We start from the raw sequence: 13,304 nt of genomic DNA, 5'->3' as shown, positions 1-13,304 counted from the left end.
TGCTGGTAGAGGGTCTTTCCTTGATGTTGATGGCTGCTGACTGATTAAGGTGGTGGATGCTGAAAATTGGAGGGGCTATGGCAATTTCTTAAAATAACACAATGAAATTTATTACATCAATTGCCTCTTCCTTATAGGAAAAATTTCTCTGTAGCATCCAGTGCTGTTTGATAGCATTTTAACCACAGTAGAACTCCAGAATTGGAGTCAATCCTCTTAAGCCCTGCCACTGCTTTATCAACTCAACTTATGTAACGCTTTGAGTCTTCTGTTGCCTGTTTTTAAAAGAATTTTTTCCTCAACAGTCCTTAACCACAGAATACGTTGTCATTTCAACAATTTTCACAGCATCTTCACCAGGAATGTATTTTTCTGCTGCATTTTTTCCTCCGTCTCCCTCCCTCCCTTCGTTCTTTCCTTCCTTCCTGCTTTCCTTCTTCCCTCACTTGCTTCCTTCCTTCCTCTCACTCTCTTCTCTCTTTCTCCTTTTGTTTCCTTTTTTTTTTCTCTAAAGCCAGAGTAGCACTCATGTTTTTAAATGAGAAAAATATAAGTGCACACACAAACCATCTTAAGTGCAATATATGATTCTCCCGTTTGGGAAGATGCATTATCTTAGGGATAATGATTCACTGACTTTTTTTAATGGTTTAGCACAAAATAATGAAAATACAAGCATTTCTAAAGGGTTTATTGATTACATGCCATTTATATATCTTGAATAAATGCTCTAAGCAAGTGGAAGCTGAGATTTATAAATATGGACAAATGTGAAATTGTTGTAAGTAGCTATCTCCTGATATTTATTTTTAAAAAATTTTAGTTCACTCATAATAATTATACATATTATAGGGTACAGTGTGATGTTTTGATACCTGTATACATTGTATAATGATCAAATTAAGGTAATTACCATATTCATCTCAAATATTTATCATTTTTTTGTGGTGGGAACATTTCTCTTTCAAAATTTTCTTTTCTAGCTATTTTCAGGTATATAATACCTTATTGTTAACTATAATCACTCCATTGTTCAATAGAAGACCAGAATTTATTCCTCTTGTCTTACTGTAACTTCATACCCATTGACAAACCTCTCCCCTTACTACACTGCTCCACCTTGTTACCTTTTCCAGTCTCTGATAATCACTGTTCTATTCAGTACTTCTGTGAGAGCAGCTTATTTAGATTCCACATATGAGTGGGGTCATGCAGTGTTTGTGTTTCTGTGTCTGGCTTATTTCAGTTAACATAATGTACTCTTATGTTTGTCCATGTTGTCCAAATGATAGGACTTTATTCTTTTTTTAATGACTGAATAGCATTCCATTGTGTATATATACCACATTTTGTTTATCCATTCATTTGTTGTTGGATCCTACTAGTTTACCTGGAGAGCCCTCCATTAATTATTACGTACTTTACCTGGGGAGCCCTCCATTAATTATTATGTTATAATCACTGATAATTTTGTGTTTTGTTCATTGCTACATCTGCAGTGTCTAGAGTCTCATAAGACTTAGTAAGTTTAATGCGTGTGTGAGTAGTGAGTGTGTGTGTGTGAATAAGACCTTTCAGGAGGAAATTAGATATTCCATAGGATGGGATGGTCTGTTAGGATTACAGATTCCTACAGTAGCATTTGAAAATTCTAAAATCTAACAAAGAGAGAAGATATTATAATCCATTATATTAGTTACTAGTTGTTGAATGATAATATATTTAAAGATGTCAACTACATGATGTGCTCATCTACATGCACATTTGTATGTGAATATGACGGAATTCATAGGAATTTGTTCTGAATGAGACAAAGGTTAGTCCCAACTGATTGGCAATCATTTGCATGAAATCATTTTTTTATTGGTTTAGCATTTTTTTTCTAAATTTTAACTTTAGTATTTAAAGTTTTATTTTATTTAAGCAATATAGTGTTAATTAGAGAGGTCTTGATTAACTAAAGCAAATTCGGTTTTTTACAGTGATACATTTGATATTGCCTGGAATGGCAGAACTGGGATTCGCCAGAGCAGACTATCAAGTAGCACCTCCTTGCTTGATAAAGATGGAATATTTGCTAATTCAACTAGCAGCAAACTCCTGGAGAGAGCCCATGGAATTCTCACGTCAGTACTGATCAGTAATGTGATTTTTTTTTTTTTTTTTTTGGTCTGGTTTAAAATTTCTGGCAGGAAAAAATGAAGGAGGGAGATGGTGAAGTGTTATTTTCATGGGAAGAATTTTGACTGAAACAAGACTCAAAGGTGTTCAGGTAGCATTTACAGCCATGAATCTCGTGTGTTGTAAAGCTTGTGTTTTTGTTGATTTTTCTGCCCCATATTACCAGGAGAATTGTGACTGAATATATTTATTATGGAGATGATAATAAAGGTCTTATTGTTTAGACAGGCCCTACCTTCAGAGAAAGAAAAAACTATTAGCTCCTTTTAGGATTCCCAATTTTTACTACAGGTCTCCTTTAATTCTAGCAGTCTTAACAAATTAGGCAAGAAAATCTATAAATGGTGAATGGTTGAGTAATACATGACACTTATCCAAGCTTTCCATTTCTCATAAACTGATTATAGAGTTGAAGACATAGCCATAACCATACTCTACCATGCTTCATAGAGACCCCATCTCTCCAAAAAAATAAGGAAAAGAAAAAAAATTAGCCAGGTGTGGTAGTGCATGCATGTAATTCCAGCTATTCAGGAGACTGAGGTAGGAGGGTCGTTTGAGCCAAGGAAGTTGAGGCTGCAATGAGTCTTGATCTTGCCATTGCACTTCAGCCTGGGTGACCGATTAAGATCCTGTCTCTGAGAGAAAAAAAAAAAAAGGAAAAAAAAGTTATTAATTATTAACATTAACATATTTTAGACATTTCCCAAGCATATCGTTTGACCACTAGCAAGAGGTGTGACTGAATTGGATTCCATAAGCCTTGTCTGAATCACTGCTTAATAATGTTAATAGGTTCTATTTATGTAGGTCTTGCTCTAGCCCAGAGATATACATAAACTCATTTAATCCTCACAATAACTTTTAAGTTATAGGTAGTATTGTCATCCCCATTTTACATTATTACATAATGAAAAGTTAAAGATGTTAAAATCATACCTTAACAGATGGTAGACCATAGATTGTTGTCCAGGTCTTTCTGACTTCCCAGCCCATATTCATAAGCGTTGGACTTTATTCCTTCTTTCTGTGGCCATAAAAAAAGCTAAAAATAAAATTAAAAAGACTTAAGTATGGTATTGAGGTTTGAATAAGGAAAAAAAAAAATGAGTGGAATAGAAGAATTTTTAATTACCAAAAATGGAAGATTACATTTTGGTGATAAGTATGTTTTTAAAAAATTTATGAAACAGACATCTCACTTAGTCTTGAAATGATAGAAATAAGTCTTCTGTAGGTACAAGAAGCTACTAACAACTGAAGAAAATGAACCTGTAGCTTAGAATGTACAACACAGTGTTACTAATCATCAGGTGTAAATCTGTTTATACTTATATAACAAGGCAGGTGTATTTTCCTTGTTTATTCTTCCTTCCCAAGGTGCCTGCTTGGCTGAATCAGATAGTGTTTTCATATAGAAGACCTACAGTCTTGATAGTGGGTATATAATCTGTTGTTTGAGGAGAGACTTTGAAATCTTACTTCTCTACAGTAGCTTTTGTTTTTGTTTTTGTTTTTATGCAGTAGCTTTTTTTAATGAATGATTTATCTCTATAGGAGAAACAAAAATTTCAAACCCAAGCCTGCCCTTCCAAAGGTGAGTACTATGAAAACTCTTTTTGTATTGGTATTCTGCTACACAATTATTTTTTATTACACATACAATCTTCATGCATCAAAAACAAGAAATAACCTTATTTGTATCCAAGATAGTGATTGTGCACTTAGTTGAATCCATTTTAGAAATAACACTGTTATGAAATGGTTAAGCCTAATGGTTCAGGTAAATATTTATTTGTGGTATATACCATTTTCTAGTATTTTAATAGCTCCTGAATATAAATGTTATTCAGTTATTGCCTCTTTATTTAAGGTCTTTTCATTTCTCCTTGAGCCAAGTTAAGGTCAAATTCTGAATTGTACCTGATTTTAAAATAATTTCTGTTTAGTGCTTACATAATCCAATTATCTATAATAAATGTTTGCCAGGTTTTTCTATAAAGGGACATTATCTTTTCAGGCTTATGGTTTCTGATATAACTAGTTGGCTCTACTGTTGTAGCAGAAATGCGGCTATAATTTGCATTCCAATAAAACTTTATTAATGGATATTGAAAATTGAATTTTATATAATTTTTCACATGCCATAAAATATTATTATTTTAACCCATATAAACCATATATAAATAATGGGAAGGGTTTGGTGAGCAGTACTTGCCCCTCTGTTAGTATAGCTCTGGTTTTTTATTTTTTTGCGGGGATTGTTGTTTCATTTTGCTTTGTTTGTTTTATTAATGTTTATAACAACTTTATTTGTAATAGCAAAAAACTGGAAGCAACTCAAACTTTCATCAACAGAAAAATGGATAAATACATTGTAGTATATCCATATAATTGAATATTTAACTCACCAATAAAAATTAATAAACTATTGATGCGTGTAACAACATGAATGAATCTCAAAATAATTGCACGCAATAGTGGATACTGTATATAAATCTCAGAAAATATGAATTGCAGTGACAGAGAACAAAGAGGTGGTTTTAAACACACACACATTTCCAGGGACTACAGTCCCCTGGATCAATGCAGATAAGTAGTTAAAAAGCACACTCCCCAGTTAATTTCTGGAAGGGGTTTGTCTGTGTACTTTTGTAGCTGTTGTTTGAGGATTGGGCTCCTCTCTAGTCTGTATCTGGTAGCCACAGGCAAACAAACAGTAGACCCCTGGGATACTGACTGAGTTCCAGCGTTTCCTGAGTTTTTTCATCTGACTTGCTCCAGCAATAAAGCTAGAGCAGATTGTCTCTATAGATTATCCCTGGAAGGAGTTTATTCATGGATTGATCACAACTGCCACAGCTCCCTCCCAAGGGATGGCCTCCTTAACCATATAGTTTTGGGAATAGTTCTGGGAATTGATGGGACACTGAATTTCTGAGTCTCTAGACCAGTGAAAACAAATAAATGGGCCCACTTTCTTCCCCCAAGATGAGATAATGCAGTCTGATCTAAAATGTAGGCGTTTGCTAGAATTCCTCTCTCCAGCGTAGTGCAGAGAGAATCCTACTTTCAGCTTCACCCTGAGGATAGAAGGAACTGGAACACACTTTTAACACTTCAACCTTTTTAGCTGTGTCTAGAGGGAATGACTTCTCTCTTACATGTTTTGAGGTAATGACAGAACTTGGCACATCCTAATTTCCTGGAGGCAGCAAAAAACAAAGGCAGCAGTTTGGACAAACACAAAGGTTTGAGAGTTACCTTAGAATTTCTGGCCAGACTGACTGGTTAGGTCCTTCTACATGAAACGGGACTGGGAGAAGCTATTAGGTTATCTAATGTGCAGAAAACACAGAGGGTAAAGGCAAATGAAGAAATGGGGAAGTGTGTTCCAAATAGAGAAACAAGATAAATTCAAAAAGTACCAGAAGGAGAAGAAAGAAAAAGTGAGATAAAACAGTTTCAAAGATGTAAAGGCAGAAAGCTACTCAAGTCTGGGGAAATAGAACTCCAGATCTAGAAAATTCAAAGGACACCAAATACTATCAATCCAAAGAGATCCATATTAAGGTACGTTATAATCAATTTGTCAAAAGTTAAAGACAGAGTATTTTTTAAAGAGCAACAATGAAAAAGCAACATGTTAAGTACAAGGGTCCCCCACAAGACTATCATCAGATTTTTCATGAGAAACCTTGCATGCCAGAGGTAGTGGGATTCAAAATCCTCTGAGAAAAAAGACCTGCCAACCATAGTACTATGCCCAGCAATTTTGTCTTTCAAAAATGAAAAGGAGAGATAACAACTTTCTCAGACAAACAATGGCTAAGGGAATTCAGCACTGCTAGACCTGACTTACAGGAAAGTAGAACTCTATTTTCTTGAACTTCTTTCTTGAGAGTTCTCTAAACAAAGTTCTTCAAGCTAAAGGACAGTGGTACCATGAGAATATGAAAGCAGAAAACTCACTGATAAAAGTAAGTACACTATCTAATTTAAACATTCTAATTATGTAATGCCAGTGTGTAAATCAATGATATCTCTAGTGTAAAGGTTGAAATACAAAACTGTTGAAACAATGGCAGCTACAAAAGTTTGTGAAGGGACACAAATTATAAAAAGATATAAAATGTAACATCAAAGAGATAAAACATGAAGGGTGAGTAAAAGTGTAGGATTTATGCGTGCAATGAAAGTTTAGTTTTTATAAGCATAAAATAGCCAGTTGTAAGTATATGACTGGCTTTTATGTAAGCCTCAAGGTGACCACCTTTAATGGATACACAAAAGATAAAAGGATGGAAGTCGTACCACTATAGAAAACCATCAAACCACAAGGGAAGACAGCAGTAGTGGAAGAAAGGCTCTACAAAACGATAAAATAACAAACAAAGTGGCACTAGTAAATCTTTACCTATCAATAACTGGTTTGAATGTAAATGGATTAAATTCTCCAATTAAAAGACACAGAGTGCCTGAATGCGTTAAAAGAAGAGAGACTCATCTATATACTACCTGCAAGAGACTCACTTTAGCTTTAACAGTGTACAGAGAATGAACATTAAGGGATGGGAAAAAATAGCCCATGCAAATAAAACCTGAAGAGACAGCAGCACTATCCTTATAACAGACAAAATAAAGTCAAAAACTGTAGATGAGATAAAGAAGGTCAATATATAATGATAAAAAGGGGTCTGGTCATCAAAAGGATGTAACAATTTTAAATATATATGCACCCAACATTGTAGCATCTAAATGTATAAAGCAAACATTGAGACTTCTGAAGAGAGAGATAAACTACAATACAGTAATCCTAGGGGATTTCAGTACCCCACTTTCAACAATGAACAGACCATCCACACCAAAAATCAATAAGGAAACAGTGGATTTGAAGAAAACATTGGACCAAATGCATTTAATAGACATATACAGAACATTTCAATCAACAGCAGCAGAATACAAATTCATCTGAAGCGCACATAGGACATTCTTCAGGAGATTACAGGCGTGAGCCACCATGCCTGACCAGTAATAAAAATTCTTTCATAAAAGAATAGTCTAGGACCAGATAGTTTCACAATGCAACACTACCAAATATTTAAAGAAAAATGAGTACTAGTCTTTCTCAAACTCTTTCAAAAAACTGAACTGGAGAGAATACCTGAAACTCATTTTACAAGGCCAGCATTACCCTGATAGCAAAGCGATACGAAAATACTACAAGAAAATTAGTTCAGCTACTATGGAGAAAGAAGTTCGGAGATTTCGCAAAGAACTAAGAGTTGAACTCCCATTCAACCCAGCAGTCCCATGACTGGGTGCATGCCCAAAGGAAAATAAATTGTTCTACCAAAAAGACACATGCACCTGTACGTTCATTCACAGTAGCAAAGACTACTGTGAATAGTGCAGATATCCTCATTAAAATGCCATTACACCGTATTCAATACAACATTTGAAAGGATCATTTACCATGATCAGTTGGGATTTATTCTTGGGATACAAGAATGGTTCAACATATGCAAATCAAGAAATGTGATTTACCATATTAACACAATGAATAGCAAAAACCATACTATCATCTCAACACATGCAGATAAAGAATTTGACAAAATTCAGCCTTTCATGATAAAAGCTCAACAAATTAGATGTAGAAGGACTGTTCCTCAATATAATTAGGCAATATGTGACAAGCCCACAGCTGCCATTATACTCATTGGTGAAAAGTTGAAAGCTTTTCTGTTAGGATCAGGAACAAGAAAAGGATGCCCACTGTCACCGCTTCTGTTACACTTCAATTCAGTGTATTACTGGAATTGTTAGCCACAGAAATTAGATAATAAGAAGAAATAAAAAGCATACAGATTTAAAAGGAAGAAGTGATATTGTGGTTGTCAACAGCATAACGTTGTATAGAAAATCCTCAAGACCCCACTAAAAAGCTGTTAGAACTGATACATAAATTCTGTAATGTGCTTCAGTAATGTTTCAGGATACAAAGTCAACATACAAAAATCAGCAGTGTTTCTTGCTTTTTTTTTTTTTTTTTTAAATAGAGACAGGATATCACTCTGCCACTCAGGCTGAAGTACAGGGACATGATCGTAGCTCACTGTACCTTGAACTCATGGGTTCAAGCAATCCTTCCACCTCGGCCTCCTCAGTAGCTAGGACTGCAGGTGCACACTACCACATCTGGCTATCAAATTTTTTTTTTTTTTTGGTAGAGTCTTCTTTCTCTGTGTTGCCCAGGCTGGTCTTGAAGTCTTAGCCTCAGATGATGTTCCTGCTTTGGCCTCCTAAAGTAATAGAGTTATAGTCATGTGCCACTGCACCCAGCCTAAAAATCAGTAGCATTTTATAAACTAAAAATGAACTATCTGAAAAAGAAATTAAGGAAACCATCCCATTTACAATAGCATCAAAAAATATAAACTATTTTATAGTAAACTTAACCAAAGATGTTAAAAATTTGTATACAAAGAATCATAAAACATTGATGAAATCAATGACAACGCAAATAAACAAATGATGTCCTGTGTTAGTGGGTTGGAAAAATTAATATTGTTAAAATCTCCATATTGCCCAAAGTGATTCACTGATTCAGTGCAATCCCTATCACATTCCATTTTCATTTTTCACAGAAATAAAAAAAAATCCTGAAATTCGTATGAATATACAAAAGACCCCAAATAGCCAAAGCAATCTTGAACAAAAAGAACAAAGCTGGAGGCTCACACTACCCGATTTAAAAATATATTAGAAAGATATTATAATCAAAACAGCATGGAGCTGGCAGAAGAAAATATACATTAACCAATGGAAAAGTATTAAAAGCTCAGAAGTAAACCCATACATTTATGGTCCGTTGACTTTAAACAAAGGTGCCAAGTATACACAATAAGTAAAGTACAGTCTCTTCAATAAATGATGTTGGGAAAACTGGATATTCACATGTAGAAGAATGGAATTGGAACCATATCTCACCCCATGTAAAAAATCCAACTCAAGTGGGTTAAAGACTTAAATATAAGACCTGAAACTGTTAAACTTGAATGCAGATTGTTCGAACTGTGCAGGTCCGCTTACACATGGGTTTTAAAACATAAATACAGTCATACATATCAGTGGGATCTACATCTGCAACCAAATGTGGATCAAAAATATGGTATTTGTGAGATACAAGATCCACCCTTATGGAGGACCAACTTTTTGTACCTATGGGTTCTGCAGGGCCGGCCATCGGACTTGAGTATGTACAGATTTTGTTTTCTCAGCGTGGTTCTGGAACCAATCCCCATGGATACTGAGGGACAACTGTAGAATAAAACATAGGGGGAAAACTCTATGACACTGTTTTGGACATTGATTTCTTGACTCTGACCCCCAAAACACAGATAACAAAAGCAGTAATAGACAAATGCATCAAACTCGAAAGCTTCTGCACAGCAAAGGAACTAATCAACAGAATGATAAGACAAACTGTAAATGGGAGAAAATATTTGCAGACTATGCATCTGTCAGTGGGTTCATGTCCAGAATATATAAGGAGTCCAAACAACTTAATAGCAAAAAAGCAAATAATTTGATTTAAAAATGGGCAAAAGACTTAAATAGACATTTTGCCAAAGAAATGTTTTAGGGCCTGAGGATCAGCCTGCTCAGCAGCCCCACCCCTGACAATGCAGCTCCTGTGATCATCAGATTTGTGCCCTCCCTGAGGGCCTGAGGATGGGCCCACTTGGTTGCCCCACTCTTGCCAGCACCACCCCCATGACGAATGGATTTGTACTCTTACCACAGGCCCTGAGGACCAGCCCACCCAGCATCCCCACCCCTGATGACACTGTCCCTACAACTGGCTGAACTGGTGCTTTTTATGTGCGCCGTCCAGAGCCAATGGACTGGTGTGTATCCGATGATGCAACCTACAGAACCACCACGCTTTGTATGTGTATCCTGCAGGGTCTGAGGGCCAGGCTGTCTGGTAGTTCTGCTCTGCTCCTGGTGACACTGCCTTTTCATTTGCTTGAACAACCATGCTTTGGACATACACCCTTGGCATCAAGATCGCTTGCGTGGTGACTTTACCCACAGCCACACTGTCACCCAGGCTGGAGTACAGTGGTGCGATCTTAGCTCACTGCAGCGTCTACCTCCCAAGCTCAATCAGTTCTCCTGCCTTAGCCTCCCAAATAGCTGGAAATACAGGCATGCACCACCATGCCCAGCTAATTTTTCTATTTTTGGTAGACAGGATCTCACTATGTTGCCTAGGCTTGTCTCGAACTTCTGACCTCAAGCAGTTTTTCTGCCTTGGCCTCCCAAAGTGCTGGGGTTAAAGGCATGAACCACTGTGTCTGGCCCACTGCACTTTAAAACAAACAAACAAAAATATGCAGGGTCTCATTATGTTGCCCAGACTGGACTTGAACTCCTCGGTTCAAGTGATCCTCCAGCCTCAGCCTCCCAAATTGCTGGGATTACAGGCATATACCACTTGCATGGCTTGGAACTGTCACTCATGCCTTGTTCATGCCCCCCAGGACCAGAGGACTGGCTTGCTTGGTGGCACCAACATAGTACTGGAATAGCACACCAACTTTGTAAACACCCATAACCTAAGTCACTGAGACAGTAACATTGGATGTTGACTACAGCTAAAGAAATTACCCAGAGACTACACTGCTGCACCTACCTAGAACCAAAGCCAAAGCACCCTACCCAATTACCACCCTAGGATCCATCTACAGGAAAATGTCTTCTGTGAAAGTTACCCGATAAAATTGGAAGAGGCAACTGTTTCACCAAATGGCACAGGTCAATACAGGGACCCAAGAAATAAGATAACTACCAGATAAAAATATGCAAAAGAATAAAACTCACTGGTAGAAGTAAATTCAGAATCAAATTTAGAACCAGTAGAGGCAATTTCACTTTCAAACTCAGAATATATTATTAATGTAATGGTGGCATATAGTCTTTTAAATATCTAGTATGAAGGTTATAACTCAAAATGGTCAGTGATGTCTATAGCTCAATTAGATATTGAGTAACACATGATTTTAAAAAGATGTAAATTAAGGCAGCAAGTTATAAATTGTGGAGGGATGGGGATAAAAGTCTAGCGTATTTGTATGCAAAGTTATTATCTGTTTAAAATAGTCCATTATAAATATAAGATTTTAAAATGTAAGCCCCATAGTAACGTGAAAGAACGAAACGACAGCAGATACATAAATAAGAAAGAGAAAAGAATTAAAGCTTAACACTCCAGAAAACCACCAAAGCAGACAGATAAATAGTAAGAGAGGAAGAAAGGTAAAAATATATATATACACAAAACAACTAGAATACAATTAACAAAATGGCAGGAGTAAGTCCTCACCTATCAATAATGACCTTGAATGTAAATGCATTAAATTCTCCAATTAAAAGATACAGACTAGTGGAATGAATAAATAAACAAGACCCAACTATATGATGCATTTAGGAAAATCACTTTACCTGTAAAGACTCATAGAATGAAAGTGAAGGAATGGGAAATGATATTATACACAAAAGAAACCAAAAGAGAGCATGAGTAGCTGTAGTTATGTCAGATAAAATAGACTTCAAATCAAAAACTGTAAAATGAGACAAGCAGGCCATTATATAATGATAAAGGGGTCAATTCAACAAGAGGCTATAACAATTGTAAATATATATGCAACCAACACCCAAGTACCCACAAATATGTGGAGGAAATATTATTAACCCTAAAGGGAGAGAGAGATAGCAATACTGTAATTATAGGGGACATCAACACTCCACTTTCAGCAATGGATAGAACAGCCAGACAGAAAATCAGTGAAGAATGATAGTTAAATTGCACTCTAGATAAATGAACCTAACAGACATTTATAAAACATTCTGCCCAGCAGTTGTAGAATACACATTTTTTTCGGAGACTGAGTTTCGCTCTTGTCACCCAGACTGGAGTGCAGTGACATGATCTTGGCTCCCTGCAATCTCCATTTCCCAAGTTCAAGCGATTCTCCTGCCTCAGCCTCCCAAGTAGCTGGGATTACAGGCATGTGTCACCACGCCTGGCTAATTTTTTGTATTTAGTAGAAACGGGGTTTCACCATGTTGGTCAGGCTGGTCACGAATTCCTGACCTCAGGTGATCCACCCACCTTGGCCTCCCAAAGTGCTGGGATTACAGGCATGAGTCACCATGCCTGGCCAACATTTTTTTCATTAGCACATGAAACTGTCCTCAAGATATATCATGTGTTGGGCCACAAAACAAGTCTCAGTAAGTTAAAAAATTTCAAACTGGGAGCCGGGCGCAGTGGCTCACACCTGTAATCCCAGCACTTTGGGAGGCCGAGGCGGGCAGATCACGAGGTCAGGAGATCGAGACCACCCTGGCTAACACGGTGAAACCCCGTCTCTACTAAAAATACAAAAGAATTAGCCACGCGTGGTGGCAGGCGCCTGTATTCCCAGCTACTCAGGAGGCTGAGGCAGGAGAATGGCATGACCCGGGAGGCGGAGCTTGCAGTGAGCCGTGATCACACCACTGGGATCCAGCCTGGGTGACAGAGTGAGACTCTGTCTCAAAATAATAACAATAATAATAATAATAAAAGAAATTTCAAATTGGGGAGTATCTTTTGTGACCATAAGGGATTAAACTACAAATCAGTAATAGAAGGTTTTTTAGAAACTGTATACAAATAGTTTTTGAACAATATGCTTCTGAACTACAAATGAGTCAAAGGAGATACTAAAAAGGAAATTTTGAAAAATTTAAACAAATGAGAATGCAAATGCAATGTACCAAAACCTGTGGTCTACAACAAAAGCAGTTCTAATGGGGAAGTTTATAGCAATAATTGTCTACGTCAGTAAATGAGAAAGATCTCCAGTAAACCACCAATAACATTATTCCTCAAGGAACTAGGAAAAATGAGAACAAAATAAACCTTAAGTTAATAGAAGAAAATAAATGATAAAGCTCATAGCAGAAATAAGTGAAATAGAGACTTAAAAAATACAAAACATTAATTAAGAGTTAGTGTTTTGAAAAGATAAAAATCGACAAATTTCTAGCTAGACAAAATTTTAAAAGGG

At 36.5% G+C, this 13,304-nt stretch overlaps 1 protein-coding gene across 1 annotated transcript in view; it reads left to right on the top strand.

Moving 5' to 3' along the window:
* Positions 1-13,304, top strand: part of MYO9A (myosin IXA) — a 253,788-nt gene that overhangs the window by 128,859 nt on the left and 111,625 nt on the right. The window contains exons 17-18 of the mRNA XM_011978611.1: positions 1,983-2,126; positions 3,739-3,778. Coding sequence (XP_011834001.1) covers positions 1,983-2,126; positions 3,739-3,778 — 184 coding nt within the window. The remainder of the gene's footprint in view (positions 1-1,982; positions 2,127-3,738; positions 3,779-13,304) is intronic.

The sequence above is a fragment of the Mandrillus leucophaeus genome, unplaced genomic scaffold (genome assembly GCF_000951045.1).
Source record: "Mandrillus leucophaeus isolate KB7577 unplaced genomic scaffold, Mleu.le_1.0 Scaffold197, whole genome shotgun sequence".
Classification (NCBI taxonomy): domain Eukaryota; kingdom Metazoa; phylum Chordata; class Mammalia; order Primates; family Cercopithecidae; genus Mandrillus; species Mandrillus leucophaeus.
This window is presented reverse-complemented; position numbering and strand designations above follow the sequence as displayed.